The following is a 15229-nucleotide window of genomic DNA, read 5'->3' on the forward strand; positions in this document are numbered from 1 at the left end:
TAACTCCTAGCTTTTGCTAGTTAATTGAATTTTACCATCATTCCTCCCTTACTTAATTTGAGATAATATGAGTTTATTTAAATGATACTCATAGTAGTTCACATTGTTTCCGTGGGTGAGAAGTTTTGGCACAAGTAGAATAAGGTTGCTAGGATTTTCCTACTTAAAATATGAGGCATGAAACTGGTACAAAAAGATAAGCAGTTAAAAGAATAATTGAGTTTAAATTATTTCAAGGTGTCATTTGTCATAGTAGAAATAGACAATGAGCTTTGGAGTCAGGCAGGCCTGGAGTCAAATACTACCTCTGTCGTTTGAGCGACTTGTGATCTTAGACAAATTATGTTGCCTCTCTGAGCCGTAATTTTACCATTTATAAATACAAGAAAGTAGGAATATATCTATTCAAATGTCAAGTAAAACATGGTAGCATTTATTACCATTCCTTCCTGAAATTCCATGAAAGCAAAAGTAATTTTTTTGAAAAAGAATAAATTCACAAGGAAAAAGGAAATGGAAGAGAAGACAAAGGACTAGCATAGGAGTGATAGAAATAATTGTGAACTACTCATAGTAATAATAAATACTGATTTTTTTCAAAGTTGTGATATAACTATATTGGGAGCATGAGGGAAGAGTTGGGAACAATAAGGTAAGAAAACTATAGAGAAAGACAAGGTAATATCTGAAATTGAAATAAAAAGTCCAGAAACAGAAACATAATCAAATTATGTAGAAATATAGAATTAAATGGAGAGGGGGGCAGCTAAAACAGCATTATTGCCTCCAGGGAATGGGACTGAGATAAATTGGAGTACGGCCAATACATTTGAATTGTAAGACTATGAATTTTTAAAATGATTATTTTGATAAAAAATTTAAAAATCAGTCCCACCAGCCTGGGTAACATAGGGAGACCCCATCTCTAAAAATTTTTTTGAAAATTAGCCAGGTGTGGTGGTGCATGCCTCTGGTCCTAGCTGTTCAGGAGGCTGAGGTGGGAGGATCACTTGAGACCAGAAGGTTGAGGCTGCAGTGAGCCATGATTGCACCACTGCACTCCAGCCTAGGCAATGGAGTGAGACCCTGTCTTTTTTTTTTTTTTTGAGACAGAGACTAGCTAGCTCTGTCGCCAGGCTGGAGTGCAGTGGCGCGATCTCAGCTCACTACAATCTCCGCCTCCTGGGTTCAAGCGATTCTCCTGCCTCCGTCTCCTGAGTAGCTGGAATTACAGGCATGAGCCGCTATGCTCAGCTAATTTTTGTATTTTCAGTAGAGATGGGGTTTCACCACGTTGGCCAGGATGGTCTCGATCTCCTGACCTCGTGATCCGACTACCTTGGCCTCCCAAAGTGCTGGGATTACAGGCGTGAGCCACCGCACCTGGCCCGACACTGTCTTAAAAAAAAAAAAAATTCAACCCCACAGTTTTGTGGTGGGTATTAAACATAAATAATGAACAATAAAAACTATTATAGTGCCTATGTCCATAGCAGGCATTTAATAAATACTCATTTCCTTCCTTTTGTCAACTAGACAGGGTATGTGTTTACAGTAATATTCATATGACTCAAGAGGATAGGTGGGTTGGCTAAACAGCAATGTGAGGTATGTCACAAAGCAAATTATATGCCCTTCTAAGCTTTTTAAAAATTAATATTGGATGGTTTTATTTTTCTTGGAACCATATCAACCTCATGGTTATGGTTTCTTAGAATTTAGACTCCTGTGCAACTGACATAAAAAATCACCGACTTACTGAGTGGATGTAGTGAGCTATGCACAGAACAAATGTTAAAATATTTGGCAACTTTGAAATTACTCCAATAAACCTGAAAACAATTATATTTAAACCTAGATTTTAAATGATTTAAGGCCAAGCACATTTTTCTTCTCTTCTATAGTTATGTCAATTTGCTGTTTTATTTCCGGGGACCACAATGCCTGCCCCACTACCACCTTTGTTCTGCGAGCTCTCACTGTGGTGGACATGGTGATTGATGTTGAAAGTCAGCCAGCCAGTATAAAGCTCTTGCGTGTTTCATGCCCAACACGTTGTAAACTAGACTGTAAAGGTCTTGTGGATAGAGACCGTATATTTTGCCATATCAGCATATTCCGTAGTATCTAGGAAAATGAATGCTGTGCAATATTATTTTATTCATCAAATATATACTGTATGCTAGACACTGTGCTAAGCTCTGAGGATATCTCAGTGAACTGGACAGATGTGGCTTTTTCTGTTGTAAAATTTATAGTCTAACAGAAAATGTTTATGAATTCCTGTAATCCAGTAAAATAATGGCTCATACTGAAACATTTAAGCAGTTAAAAGCATTGTATATGTAAAGAGTTTAATAATTTTGGCCAGGCGTGGTGGCTCATGCTTGTAATCCCAGCACTTTGGGAGCCCCAGACAGGTGGATCACAAGGTCAAGAGTTCAAGACCAGCCTGGCCAAGATGGCAAAACCCCGTCTCTACTAAAAATACAAATATTAGCCAGGTGTGGTGGCGGGCGCCTGTAATCCCAGCTACTCGGGAGGCTTAGGCAGGGGAATCACTTGAACCCAGGCAGCAGAGGTTGCAGTGAGCCAAGATTGCGTACTGCACTCCAGCCTGGGTGACAGAGTGAGACTCCATCTCAAAATAATAATAATTATTATTATTTAAGCCCTGTTTCTTGTGATTTAAATGCATGCTATAAAAAGGAAATAGTGGTATTACCTGATTTTTTTCCTCTTTGCTTTTCTTTGTAGATAAGATGCTCCCAAGTCCCTTGCAGCTCTCTTCAGAAGAAAAATCACTAGTGCTCTGCTCTTGCCATAATACCAAACCTTTTTGACTCATGCTTTGGTGCTGCAACACTGGAAGAATTGCACACAGTTTCCAGGAATATCTTTTTTTCTTTTGAGTGATTCTTTGTGGATGAGAAAAGATTTGAGTCTTAATAATTACCTTGTTTTAAAGCTATTTCTTTATAGTCTGAACTGTTTAATAAATTGGGCCACTTACCAATGAGCCACACAGCCAGTTCTTGTCAGGAGCTGGTTGAAAACTGTGCTGTGCATGTAGCAGGAATGGCACAAGAAGATAGCCGTCGTGGTCAAGTGCCATCTTCCTTTTATCATGGTGCCAACCAAGAACTTGACCTGTCCACCAAAGTGTACAAAAGGGAATCAGGAAGTCCTTATTCTGTGTTAGTGGACACCAAGATGAGCAAACCACATCTCCATGAAACAGAAGAACAGCCATATTTCAGGGAGACAAGAGCAGTGTCTGACGTGCATGCTGTTAAGGAAGACCGGGAGAATTCTGATGACACAGAGGAGGAAGAGGAAGAAGTCTCTTACAAAAGGGAGCAGATCATAGTGGAGGTAAACCTTAATAATCAAACATTAAATGTATCTAAAGGGGAAAAGGGTGTCTCTTCTCAGTCCAAAGAGACTCCTGTTCTTAAGACAAGCAGTGAGGAGGAAGAGGAAGAGAGTGAGGAAGAGGCCACAGATGACAGCAATGACTATGGAGAGAATGAAAAGCAGAAGAAAAAGGAGAAGATAGTAGAGAAAGTCAGCGTTACACAAAGGAGAACCAGGAGAGCTGCCTCTGTTGCCGCAGCTACCACTTCCCCTACTCCCAGAACTACAAGAGGTCGTAGGAAGAGTGTAGAGCCACCTAAGCGTAAGAAGCGGGCCACAAAGGAGCCCAAAGCACCAGTCCAGAAAGCTAAGTGTGAAGAGAAAGAGACTCTGACCTGTGAGAAGTGCCCCAGGGTATTTAACACTCGCTGGTACCTGGAGAAGCACATGAACGTTACTCATAGGCGCATGCAGATTTGTGATAAATGTGGCAAGAAGTTTGTCCTGGAAAGTGAGCTGTCCCTTCACCAGCAAACAGACTGTGAAAAAAACATTCAGGTAGGTTTCATCACCGAGAGGGAAAACTTTTCAGGATAGAACCTGGCTGTTCAGATTCATCTGGTATCCGCCCAAGAGAATAAATGCAATAGAGGCTGAAGGGACAGATTTCACCAATTTATCATTTGAAAAGCTCCTGCTTTGGTCTTTTCTAAACCAAGGCTTTTATTTCAAAAGCATTAAATTTGACGCTGGACTAGTGGGAACCCAGGCACACTGGAAGGGGGATCTGTTATAGTTGATTGACCAGGAGGTTAAAATCAACACCAACTTTGCACTGAGATTCACTGTTGTAGGACGTGTAATAGAATTCATTCTGGCATCTTCTCTGTGGAGGTAGGAGTTACTGATTAAAGGTTAGGAGTAGAGAAAGGTCCCTTTCTGGGTTTACAAGGATGCCAGATTCTAGTACAGCTGATGGGGACAAAAACCATAATGACTCAGACCGGTGGAAATGGAAGATCTTCAGCAGTGAGTTTGCTTTTACCATTGGAGAGATGACAACACTAAATTTGCCAAGAGGCTGAGCCCATGGGAATATGCAAACTTTAAGCAGAGGCTGAGCTGGTCGAAAATGTTGCCCACCTGGCAGTAGGGTTACATAATGCCACTGTACAGTATTGTTAAGGTAACAAAATAATGGTATTCAAACCAGGCTGGTGTCATGAAAGGACTATATTGTGATAGGTTAAAGAGGTATGCTAATTATATTATGTCAAGTGGATTGCAGTTATATTGGTTTGCACGTGTGAATGCATATTAATGAATATTCGTAAGAGGTAAGTCTATTCATGTCTCCATAAGATATGTAACAGAAATATTTTGTACCATATTTAAGCTAAACTTATAAAGGATAAATTGTGTTGGTTTGGTTTGTTTTTTGGTGTGCTTCTAATATTGGTAGTCACTTTTTAAGTTTCACTTCTGTTGCTTTTAATCAACATCTGAGATCATTGCTCTACTTTAAAGAGTTTTAAAAAATGGAAATTGCATTTGCTAAAAATTCACCGCTTTTGATTCACCAATTGTGACTTGATCTCCAACACGCTGAGTAAATAAAAGAAGACTGAGTCATGGAGCCCATATCCTCCGGTAACTGCCAGTGCCCTGGCTTGGGTATGAATTGTTTGCAGCGCTTCAGGCCAAAGGGAGTGTGGTGCACTGCTGCACTCTAGGGGTCAAACTTGGATTCTGTAATGATCCATTACTGAAAGCGTTCTTGATCTTTATATATAGGTTTTGTGGGTTTTTTTTTTTTTTTAACTTAAGTCTGTTTAAGTTACAGAAAACATTTAATAAATACTTTTTGTGTGTGACTTTCCTCACGATTCTTCATCATACTACTTTTAAATTTGTGTTTAAGTTTTGTGGATTCTGCTAAATGAACTTTATTCACATTCATAAAGAACACTGTACTTTGTTCTTATGTATAGCTCCTAATAATCCTGATGACTTGGTAACAAGTAAAAACTAAAACCCAGACCGGGCGCAGTGGCTCACACCTGTAATCCTAGCACTTTGGGAGGCCAAGGCGGGTGGATCACGTGAGGTCAGGAGTTCGAGACCAGCCTGACGAACATGGAGAAACCCCATCTCTATTAAAAATACAAAATTAGCCAGGTGTGGTGGCACATGCCTGTAATCCCAGCTACTCAGGAGGCTGAGACAGGAGAATCGCTTGAACCTGGGAGGCGGAGGTTGCAGTGAGCCGAGATTGTGCCATTGCACTCCAGCCTGGGCAAGAAGAGTGAAGCTCCGTCTCAAAAAAAAAAAAAAAAAAAAAAAACTAAAACCCTCCCCTAAGGCCGGGTGCAGTGGCTCACGCCTGTAATCTCAGCACTTTGGGAGGGTTGCCTGAGCCCAGGAGATTGATCCTGCAGTAAGCCATGATAGCACCACTGCATTCCAGCTTGAGCAACAGAGTGAGACTGTCTAAAAACAAAACAAAAAAAACCTGCCCTACAAAATGGCTGATAGTAGTAGTCTGTCCTTTTCTAGAGCATTTTCCAACCAGAGGTTTATCTTTTAACTCTTTTCAGAGTTCTTGTTACCTGAAGTGACAATGATGTTTAGAGATCTTTATAGTGAATATTAACATGTTCCCTTAAGTATCCAAGGGTCTAATGATTACCAAGAGCTTTCTAGTATTGTTTTGCTTTAACCAGAAATACTCTGATACACATTATGCCTAATATTCCAGGCTATTAATGATTCATGATACAAGGAACTAGGCAGTGTGGTGTGTTTTCTACAGATTCTTACAAGAGAGCTCTGGAACTGATCTGTAAGGGAAAAGGTATAGGCTTTAGTTAATTAAAGTTTAGACTAAAAAAATTTTTTTTAATTTTTTAAAGAAACAGTAAGGCTGGGTGCAGTAGCTCACACCTGTGATCCCAGCACTTTGGAGGCTGAAGCGGGCAGATCACAAGGTCAGGAGTTCGAGACCAGCCTGGCCAACATAGTGAAACCTCATCTCTGCTAAAAATACAAAAATTAGCCAGGCATGGTGGCACGCACCTGTAGTCCCACCTACTTGGGAGGCTGAGGCAGGAGAATTGCTTGAACCCAGGCGGTGGAGGTTGTGGTGAGCCGAGATCACACCACTGCACTCCAGCCTGGGCGACAGAGTGAGACTCCATCTCAAAAAAAATAATAATGATTTTAAAAAGGAGAGAGAGTGATACTAAGAGTTCAGAGGGTATATTCTGCCTGAGGGACGTGTTTGAAAGTATAAATTAGATTTGGGGAAATATAACATTTCAATTATTCATATTAATAAATGCTCCAAATGCATTTCTTTTCTTTTCTTTTTTTGAGATGGAGTTTCGCTCTTTGTTGCCCAGGCTGGAGTGCAATGGCGCGATCTCGGCTCACCGCAACCTCCACCTCCCGGTTCAAGAGATTCTCCTGCCTCAGCCTCCTGAGTAGCTGGGATTACAGGCATGCGTCACCACGCCCGGCTAATTTTTTATTTTTAGTAGAGATGGGGTTTCTCCATGTTGGTCAGGCTGGTCTCGAACTCCTGACCTCAGGTGATCCTCCTGTCTTGGCCTCCCGAGATGCTGGGATTATAGGCGTGAGCCACTGCACCTGGCTCCAAATGCATTTTCTAAGGCATAAAAACATTTTTATATTTCTACATACCTATAATACCTATACCACTAATATGTATTTTGTTTAATCTTGTTTTTATTACACTAATTTAAAATTAGTTTATATTCTCTGGTAAAACCTTACTAACTGATGTGGAGGAGGCAGCCACACTTGCTTAATACATACATTTTTAAAACTCGAATGTCTTGCAACTTCTGTTTAAAAATTTAAAAACTTGTCTGGGCTTGGTGACTCATGCCTGTAATCGCAGTACTTTGGGAGGCTGAGGCGGGTGGATCACGAGGCCAGAAGATCGAGATCACCCTGGCCAACACGGTGAAACCCTGTCTCTACTAAAAATACAAAAAAAATTAGCTGGGAATGGTGACGCCCACCTGTAATCCCAGCTACTTGGGAGGCTGAGGCAGGAGAATCGCTTGAACCCGGGAGGTGGAGGTTGCAGTGAGGCTAGATCGCGCCACTGCACTCCGGCCTGGGCGACAGAGCAAGGCTCTGTCTCAAATAAATAAACAAACTTGAAGTTTCTTTTCATAGGTACAATACTAACTTCATAATAGCAGTGAATTCTTTGATGTTAGTGGAACTTTCCACTTTTTGTCTTAGTTTTTGCCATTGTTTTCATACTCCCAAAGAGTGTCTAAAAGATGCATCTTAGAAAAGAGAACATACAGATGTTGGTGTTGGAATCTGGGCTCTGTGGAAGAATAGCACTTATCTGGATTCTGGCCTTGTGCCATGAACCTAAAGCACATCCGTTTCGTCTGCCAGTAGGCTGGTATGGCATGCTGTAAGCCCCTATAAATATTATTTCTATTTATCCTGCTCAGTGTGTTTCCTGTAACAAATCGTTCAAGAAACTCTGGTCCCTTCATGAACATATCAAGATCGTCCATGGATATGCAGAAAAGAAATTTTCCTGTGAAATTTGTGAGAAGAAATTCTATACCATGGCTCATGTGCGGAAACACATGGTTGGTAAGTTTTTCTGCTTTTCTCTTATACCTATAATTTTCCCTTGTTCTTCTGTGTGCTTTATGCCCTGGATTGGGCAGGATATGAGGAATTGCCCTAATCAGTTTTGACGTGTTGAAACTGAATGCATTATGTCTTCAGTAAGTATCACCAAATTGGATGGTATAGTCTTCCACACCCAGCTTTCTTTTCAACATTATTTTCTCTTCAGACATTACTATTAGAGCCTCACAAAGGCCAGGTGTGGTGGCTCACACCTGTAATCCCAGCACTTTGGGAGGCTGAGGCAGGCAAATCACTTGAAGTCAGGAGTTCGGAACCAGCCTGGCAAACGTGGTGAAACCCTGTCTCTACTGAAAATACAAAAATTAGCTGGGCGTGGTGGCGCATGCCTGTAATCCCAGCTACTCGGGAGGCTGAGGCAGGATAATCACTTGAACCCAGGGGGCGGAGGTTGCAGTGAGCCAAGATTGCGCCACTGCACTCCGGCCTGTGCGACAGAGCAAGACTCCATCTCAAAAAAAAAAAAAAAAAAAAAGCCTCACAAATCAGTGTAGAAAATTAGGATGGCCTAATTGCTTTACAGTAGGATGCCTTTCTAGTTTGAGCTTTTTGGTGGATTTTGTTTTGACACTAAGTACATTCTGTGTTGCAGCACACACAAAAGACATGCCATTTACATGCGAAACCTGTGGAAAATCATTCAAACGCAGTATGTCACTCAAGGTGCACTCCTTGCAGCATTCTGGAGAGAAGCCCTTCAGATGCGAGGTAAGGAATGTGCTACCTACAGGCCCAGGCCTAGGGGCTAGTGTTTGCATAGATGGCAGACCAGTGAGAGAGAGGTGTGCTGGAGCAGGAGGCACAAGGCTGCCTTCCACAGAACTTTCAGACGTGTTCTGAGCTCTGTGTGCGCTGTCACTGCAAGGTAGAAAAATGTCACTTTTAACACACTGTTAACTCTCTTAGATTAGGTTAACTTGGAAATAACACATAATGACTTATTTTTCTTCTCTCAGTGATTCTGAGAAGTCGAGTATACTTCAATGATAATTTTGTGAGGAAATTTCCCTTTTATTAGTAACTCACCTGCCGAAATATAGCAAAGCCAAATAGCTGACACAAGCAGGTTCTATTTTGAATATGAAAAATAAGCCTAGTATCAGAGACTGTGTTAGGGTGGGCCCAGGTAAAGCTACTATGCTTGGCATTCAAAAATCTCCACTGTGTCCAATGCAGAACTGTGACGAAAGGTTTCAGTACAAGTACCAGCTACGCTCCCACATGAGCATTCATATTGGGCACAAACAGTTCATGTGCCAGTGGTGTGGCAAGGATTTCAACATGAAGCAGTACTTCGACGAACACATGAAAACACACACTGGTAAGAATTTCTTGGGAAAGGTACAGATAATGTCTCAAGCACTTGTTGATGATCATCTGTGGGTCTGTTTTTAAAAAAAATCAAAACCACAAATTTGCATTCAAAGCAAAAATCCCACTTTAAATAAACCTAATGTGTAAAAATATAGATTAGTGATACTGAAAAATTTAACTTTAATAACTCTGATTGTTTAAAAAAGAATTATTTGTGAGTGCCTTTTTACTTTGAGCTCTTTTAAGACAATGGGGTCTTGATCAATAAATAAATAAATTAATTAAAAAAAAAAAGACAATGGGGTCTTTACGTGGGGTTCAGAAACTCCTGAAATTGTATGAAACTTCTTTTGTGTATGTGCATGTTATTTTCGTAAGGAAAGGGTTCTGGGTCTTAAAAAGATGGAGGACGCTGACTGCTTTAATAGAATACCCCTCTCTCTCTGTTTTTTGTTTTGTTTCATTTTAAGACAGGGTCTCTTTTCCATTATCCAGGCTGGAGGGCAGTGGCGCGATCTCAGCTCACTGCAGCCTCCGCCTCCCAGGCTCAAGCCATCCTCCCACCTTAGCCTACCAAGTAGCTGGGACCACAGGTGTGCGCCACCATACCTGGCTAATTTTTGTATTTTTTGTAGAGACAGGGTTTCACCATGTTGCCCAGGCTGGTCTCGATCTCCTGGGCTCAAGCGATCTGCCTGCCTCAGTCTCCCAAAGTGCTGGGATTACAGGTGTGAGCCACCAAGCCCAGCCCCTCTCATTGTTCTTTAAGTTTGATTTGATATGATTTACCAAGATTCACTACTTTTCAGGAACACATCCGTTTCAAGAGGTTAATTAATATTTTAACCACTTTGTGGTTTTAGGAGCATATGTTCCATAGCATGGATTTGAGTTTTACAAGCATCTGATTATCCTGCTTCCAGGGAACTGGCTAAAATAATAGCTCCCCCATAAACACTATCATTGTATCTCAGTCTAAACTTGATATTCTGGGATTAAGCCATCTTTGCATAAATTGAACAGGATGAAACATTTTTCAGGTTTCTAAATAAAATCTAATCACAGGATTCCAGGTTCCATTAGTCTACAGAGTGGTGGAGCTAGAAAGAACAACAGAGGGCGGGGCGCGGTGGCTCACGCCTGTAATCCCAGCACTTTGGGAGGCCAAGGCGGGTGGGTCACAAGGTCAGGAGATTGAGACCATCCTGGCTAACACGGTGAAACCCCATCTCTACTAAAAATACAAAAAATTAGCCGGGCGTGGTGGCGGGCGCCTGTGGTCCCAGCTACTCGGTAGGCTGAGGCAGGAGAATGGCGTGAACCCAGGAGGCGGAGCTTGCAGTGAGCCAAGATCGCGCCACTGCACTCCAGCCTGGGTGACAGAGCAAGACTCCGTCTCAAAAAAAAAGAACAACAGAGATTATCTTGCTTAGCCTGCTGTTCTTTTTACTTAACTAGTGGTGAGGAAATTCTGCCCATGGCTGGATCTCTTTAGTTCCCAGTTCTCTGTTGAAGCCCAAAGAAAAATGCCTACCTAGTGGGCTTCTTTCTCATTCAGAACAGAGCACTCTCAGATTTTAAGGATTTTTAGTCTAGATGAAGAGTCATGAGAGCAGTTTTATTAGTTAAATTAGACCTGAAAAGAAAATGATAACTTTGAAGATATAGCCAAGTGGATAGCAGGATACATCAGAATAGTTAACAGATTCTCCTTATAATTTGGTGGCTTTTGGATAGGCTCTTAGTTCTAGTGTCATTTTTAGGGTTCAGGTTTTTTTGTGTGTGATACGGCAAGAAAACATGGAACTAAACAGCATAAGTTTTGGGGGGTTTTTTGGTTTTCTTTCTTTCTTTTTTTTTTTTTCCGAGATGGAGTCTTGCTCCGTCACCCAGACTGAGTGCAGTGGCACAATCTTGGCTCACTGCAGCTTCCACCTCCCGGGGTTCAAGTGATTCTCCTGCCCCAGCCTCCCTAGTAGTTGAGATTACGCGAGTTCACCACCATGCCTGGCTAATTTTTTTTTTTTAGTAGAGACAGGGTTTCACCATATTGATGAGGTCGGTCTAGAACTCCTGACCTCAAATGATCCACCTGTCTCAGCCTCCCAAAGTGCTGGGATTACAGGCATGAGCCAGCACCCCTGGCCAGAACATAAGTTTTTTGTGAAGGCGGAAGTTGTGTCATATTCACACACACTGCTTGGCACATAGATGCTTGGTAACTGTCACAGAATTGAAAGGAACCTCTAGCACTTAAGTCTCTGCCTCTGCATCCCCCTTATCTTCTCTGCCTGTCTCCCTGTGTGTTTTTCTCCCCATTCCTTCCTCCCTCTTTCTCTTGTATTTCTTTGTTTCTTCTTCTTTGTCATTTTTTTAGACCCTTAAATGTTCATAATGTGAAACAAGTGTTTCTTTCATGATTATTTTAGTTATTGTATAAATTTATGTTGAGTATTCGTCTTTGACCAAATAGGCAAACTGAATACTTCTTGTTTCTTCTAAAGGAATACAACTACCTAAATTCCCATCCCCCCCAAAACTTTTTTTTTTTTTTTTGAGATGGACTATTGCTCTGTCACCCAGGCTGGAGTGCAGTGGTATGACCTCCACTCATTGCAACCTCCACCTCCCAGGTTCAAGCAATTTTCCTGCCTCAACCTCCCAAGTAGTTGGGACTACAGGTGCGCACCACCGTGCCTGGCTAATTTTTGTATTTTTAATAGAGATGGGGTTTCACTGTGTTGGCCAGGCTGGTCTTGAACTCCTGACCTCAGGTGATCCACCTACCTCGGCTTCCCAAAGTGCTAGGATTACAGGCATGAGCCACCATGCCCAGTCCCCCAAATTTTTATCTTTCTCATTAAAAGTGTAATTCATATGCACCTGGACATGGTGGCTCATGCCTATAATCCCAGCACTTTGGGAGGCCAAGGCAGGTGGATATCTTGAGCCCAGAGGTTGGAGACCAGCCTGGGCAACATGGCAAAACCCCATCTCTGCAAAAATACAAAAGTTAGGCAGGGGTAGTGACATGTGCTTGTGGTCCCAGCTACTTGGGAAGCTGAGGCAGGGAGGATTGTTTGAACCCAGGAGATCGAGGCTGCAGTGAGCTGTGATTGTGTCACTCCAGCCTGGGCAACAGAGCAAGACCTGGTCTCAAAAAACAAAACAAACCAAAAAAAGAGTAACACATACTTATTAAAATATATGGGAAACTATGAAAATTGCAAACAAAGTAAAATCATACCACCAAGAGATCACCACTCTTAACATTTTGGCATATACACATTAAAAAAAATTCTTCAGTTTCTTAACACACATATAGACCAATACTTTGCATAAGTGTTTATGTGTTCATGTATATAGTAAAAACAAATGTTGGGTCTTTATACTCTGTTGTAACCTGCTTTTAATTTTACTGTATTATGTCATCAGCAATATAATTTTAATGGCTATATATTTCTTATAAATTTGCTATAATATTAGCTATAATTTATTACACACATATATGTCAGGCATTATCTTAAGTTCTTTTTCTCAATTAATGTAACCTTTGCAACAATCCTATAAAGTGAAGGATTTTTGTTGTTGTCGTTTGTTTGTTTTGAGATGGAGTCTCGCTCTGTTGCCCAGGCTGGAGTGCAGTGGTGCAATCTCAGCTCACTGCGACCTCTGCCTCCCATGTTCAAGCGATTCTCCTGCTTCAGCCTCCTGAGTAGCTGGGATTACAGGCTCATGCTGCCACGCCCAGCCAATTTTTTTTTTTTTTTTTTTTTTTGTATTTTTAGTAGAGATGGGGGTTTCACTGTGTTGGCCAGGCTGGTCTCGAACTCCTGACCTCATGATCCGCCCACCTTGACCTCCCAAAGTGCTGGGATTACAAGCTTGAGCCACTGTGCCTGGCCTTTTTTTTTTTTTTTTTTTTTGAGACAGAGTCTCACTCTGTTGCTCAGGCCAGAGTGCAATGGCCCGATCTCGGTTCACTGCAACCTCCACCTCCCAGGTTCAAGTGATTCTCCTGCCTCAGCCTCTCAAGTAGCTGGGATTACAGGCATGTGCCACCACGCCTAGCTAAATTTTTATTTTTCATAGAAACGGGGTTTCACCGTGTTGGCCAGGCTCTAAAACTCCTGACCTCAGGTGATCCGCCCACCTCAGCCTCCCAAACTGCTGGGATTACAGACATGAGCCCCACCCCTGAGCCCGGCCAGTGAAGGATGTTTTCTCCATTTATTTAGCCAGTTCCCTGCTAGACATTTATGTTATTTCTGTTTCCAGTTTTTCTACTGTTATAGATAGCCACAGGCCAGGCACAGTGGCTCACACCTGTAATCTCAGCACTTCGGGAGGCCAAGGTGGGTGGATCACTTGAGGTCAGGAGTTCGAGACCAGCCTGGCCAACACAGCAAAACCTGTCTCTACTAAAAATACAAAAAATTAGCCAAGTGTGGTGGCGCATGCCTGTAATCCCAGCTACTCAAGAGGCTGAGGCAGGAGAATCGCTTGAGCCCACGACAGGGAGGTTGCAGTGAGCTGAGATCGCACCACTGCATTCCAGCCTGGGGGACAGAGCAAAACTCCGTCTCAAAAAAATAAATAGCTACAATATCGTTTATCACAGTGTTATCACAGCCATAATTATTTACTTAGGATAAATTTTTGGAAGTAGGATTATTATAGCAAAGAGATATATACATTTTTAAGACTTAGTGTCATGTATTGCAAAATGCCCTCCACATATACTCCCGCCAGCTGTATGAAAATACTTATTTGCGACCAGGTGCAGTGACTCACGTCTGTAATCCCAGCACTTTGGGAGGCTGAGGTGGGAGGATCACTTGAGTTCAAGACCAACCTAGGCAATATAGCGAGACCCCATCTCTATTAAAAACAAAAAAAATTGAAAAAACCCAGAGGGAAAATACTCATTTGTCCAGCCCTTTATAATTGTAAATAAAATCCTTGCTGATTTGATAGGTGAGAAATGATTTCTTATATTAATTTGCATTTAATTACTAAGTAAGAGTGAACATGTTTATTTGCTTGTAGTTATCAACGTATTTTCTTTTCTGAATTGCTTGTGCCTTTTCTGTGTTCATCTTTACATTACAGTGTTTGACTTTTTTAATTTCATTAATGTTGAAATACTTTCCCCTGGTTTGTCTATCTGCCTTTTAATATTATTCAGAGTGTCCAAACTGGAAAAGCAGCTAGATGGTAAAGTTGGACAAACCTGGCTCTGCCAGTCACTAGCAGAATTGTGTAACCTCTCTAGGCCTCTTGTTTTCTTGATATTAAATAAGAATGACAGTAATACCTAAAAGGTGCAGGAGAAATGCTGGTTTTAGAGAAGGATTAGCTTTAGAGAAGGAAGGGGATGCGGATAGGTCTCTAAGGCTGAATGAAACTACATTTAGAGACAGCAGTGTGTTTTGGTGGGGATTAAGGACATTGTATGAACTGACAGTATTGGACTGTTTCTTTGCAGTTAAAGAGAAATGAGGCAGACCTTATCTAGGAAGGGTGACCAGCCATCAGTCAGGGTTTACTAGGATGATGTGGACATAGGGTGAGTTCAAAATAGAATACCTACTGATTCTCCTTATACCAGGCACAGTGCTATGTGCCTAGAGACACAAGGATGAATTAAGACCTGGTTTCTGCTCTTCAGGAGCTTATAGTCTGGTGAATGGTAATGATGGTGTTGATGATGATGATAATAGCAGGTAAAATGCATTGAGTACTATGTGCCAGATACTGTTGTAAGCACTTTACCAGATACTTTTGTAAGCACTTTACCAGATACTGTTGTAAGCACTTTACTTGTGTTTTGTATCATAATAATCTATTA

At 41.6% G+C, this 15229-nt stretch overlaps 1 protein-coding gene across 4 annotated transcripts in view; it reads left to right on the forward strand.

The window, feature by feature from the left end:
- Positions 1 to 15229, forward strand: part of ZNF652 (zinc finger protein 652) — a 73399-nt gene that overhangs the window by 41867 nt on the left and 16303 nt on the right. For 3 of the 4 annotated variants that reach the window (XM_055102018.2, XM_034941500.4, XM_034941501.3), the window contains exons 2-5: positions 2758 to 3915; positions 7857 to 8004; positions 8657 to 8772; positions 9241 to 9385. In XM_055102018.2, the coding sequence (XP_054957993.1) occupies positions 3016 to 3915; positions 7857 to 8004; positions 8657 to 8772; positions 9241 to 9385 (1309 nt within the window). In that variant the 5' untranslated portion in view covers positions 2758 to 3015. The remainder of the gene's footprint in view (positions 1 to 2757; positions 3916 to 7856; positions 8005 to 8656; positions 8773 to 9240; positions 9386 to 15229) is intronic. The other variant, XM_034941502.3, reaches the window with a different exon arrangement.

Source organism: Pan paniscus, chromosome 19 (assembly GCF_029289425.2).
Source record: "Pan paniscus chromosome 19, NHGRI_mPanPan1-v2.0_pri, whole genome shotgun sequence".
Classification (NCBI taxonomy): Eukaryota; Metazoa; Chordata; class Mammalia; order Primates; family Hominidae; genus Pan; species Pan paniscus.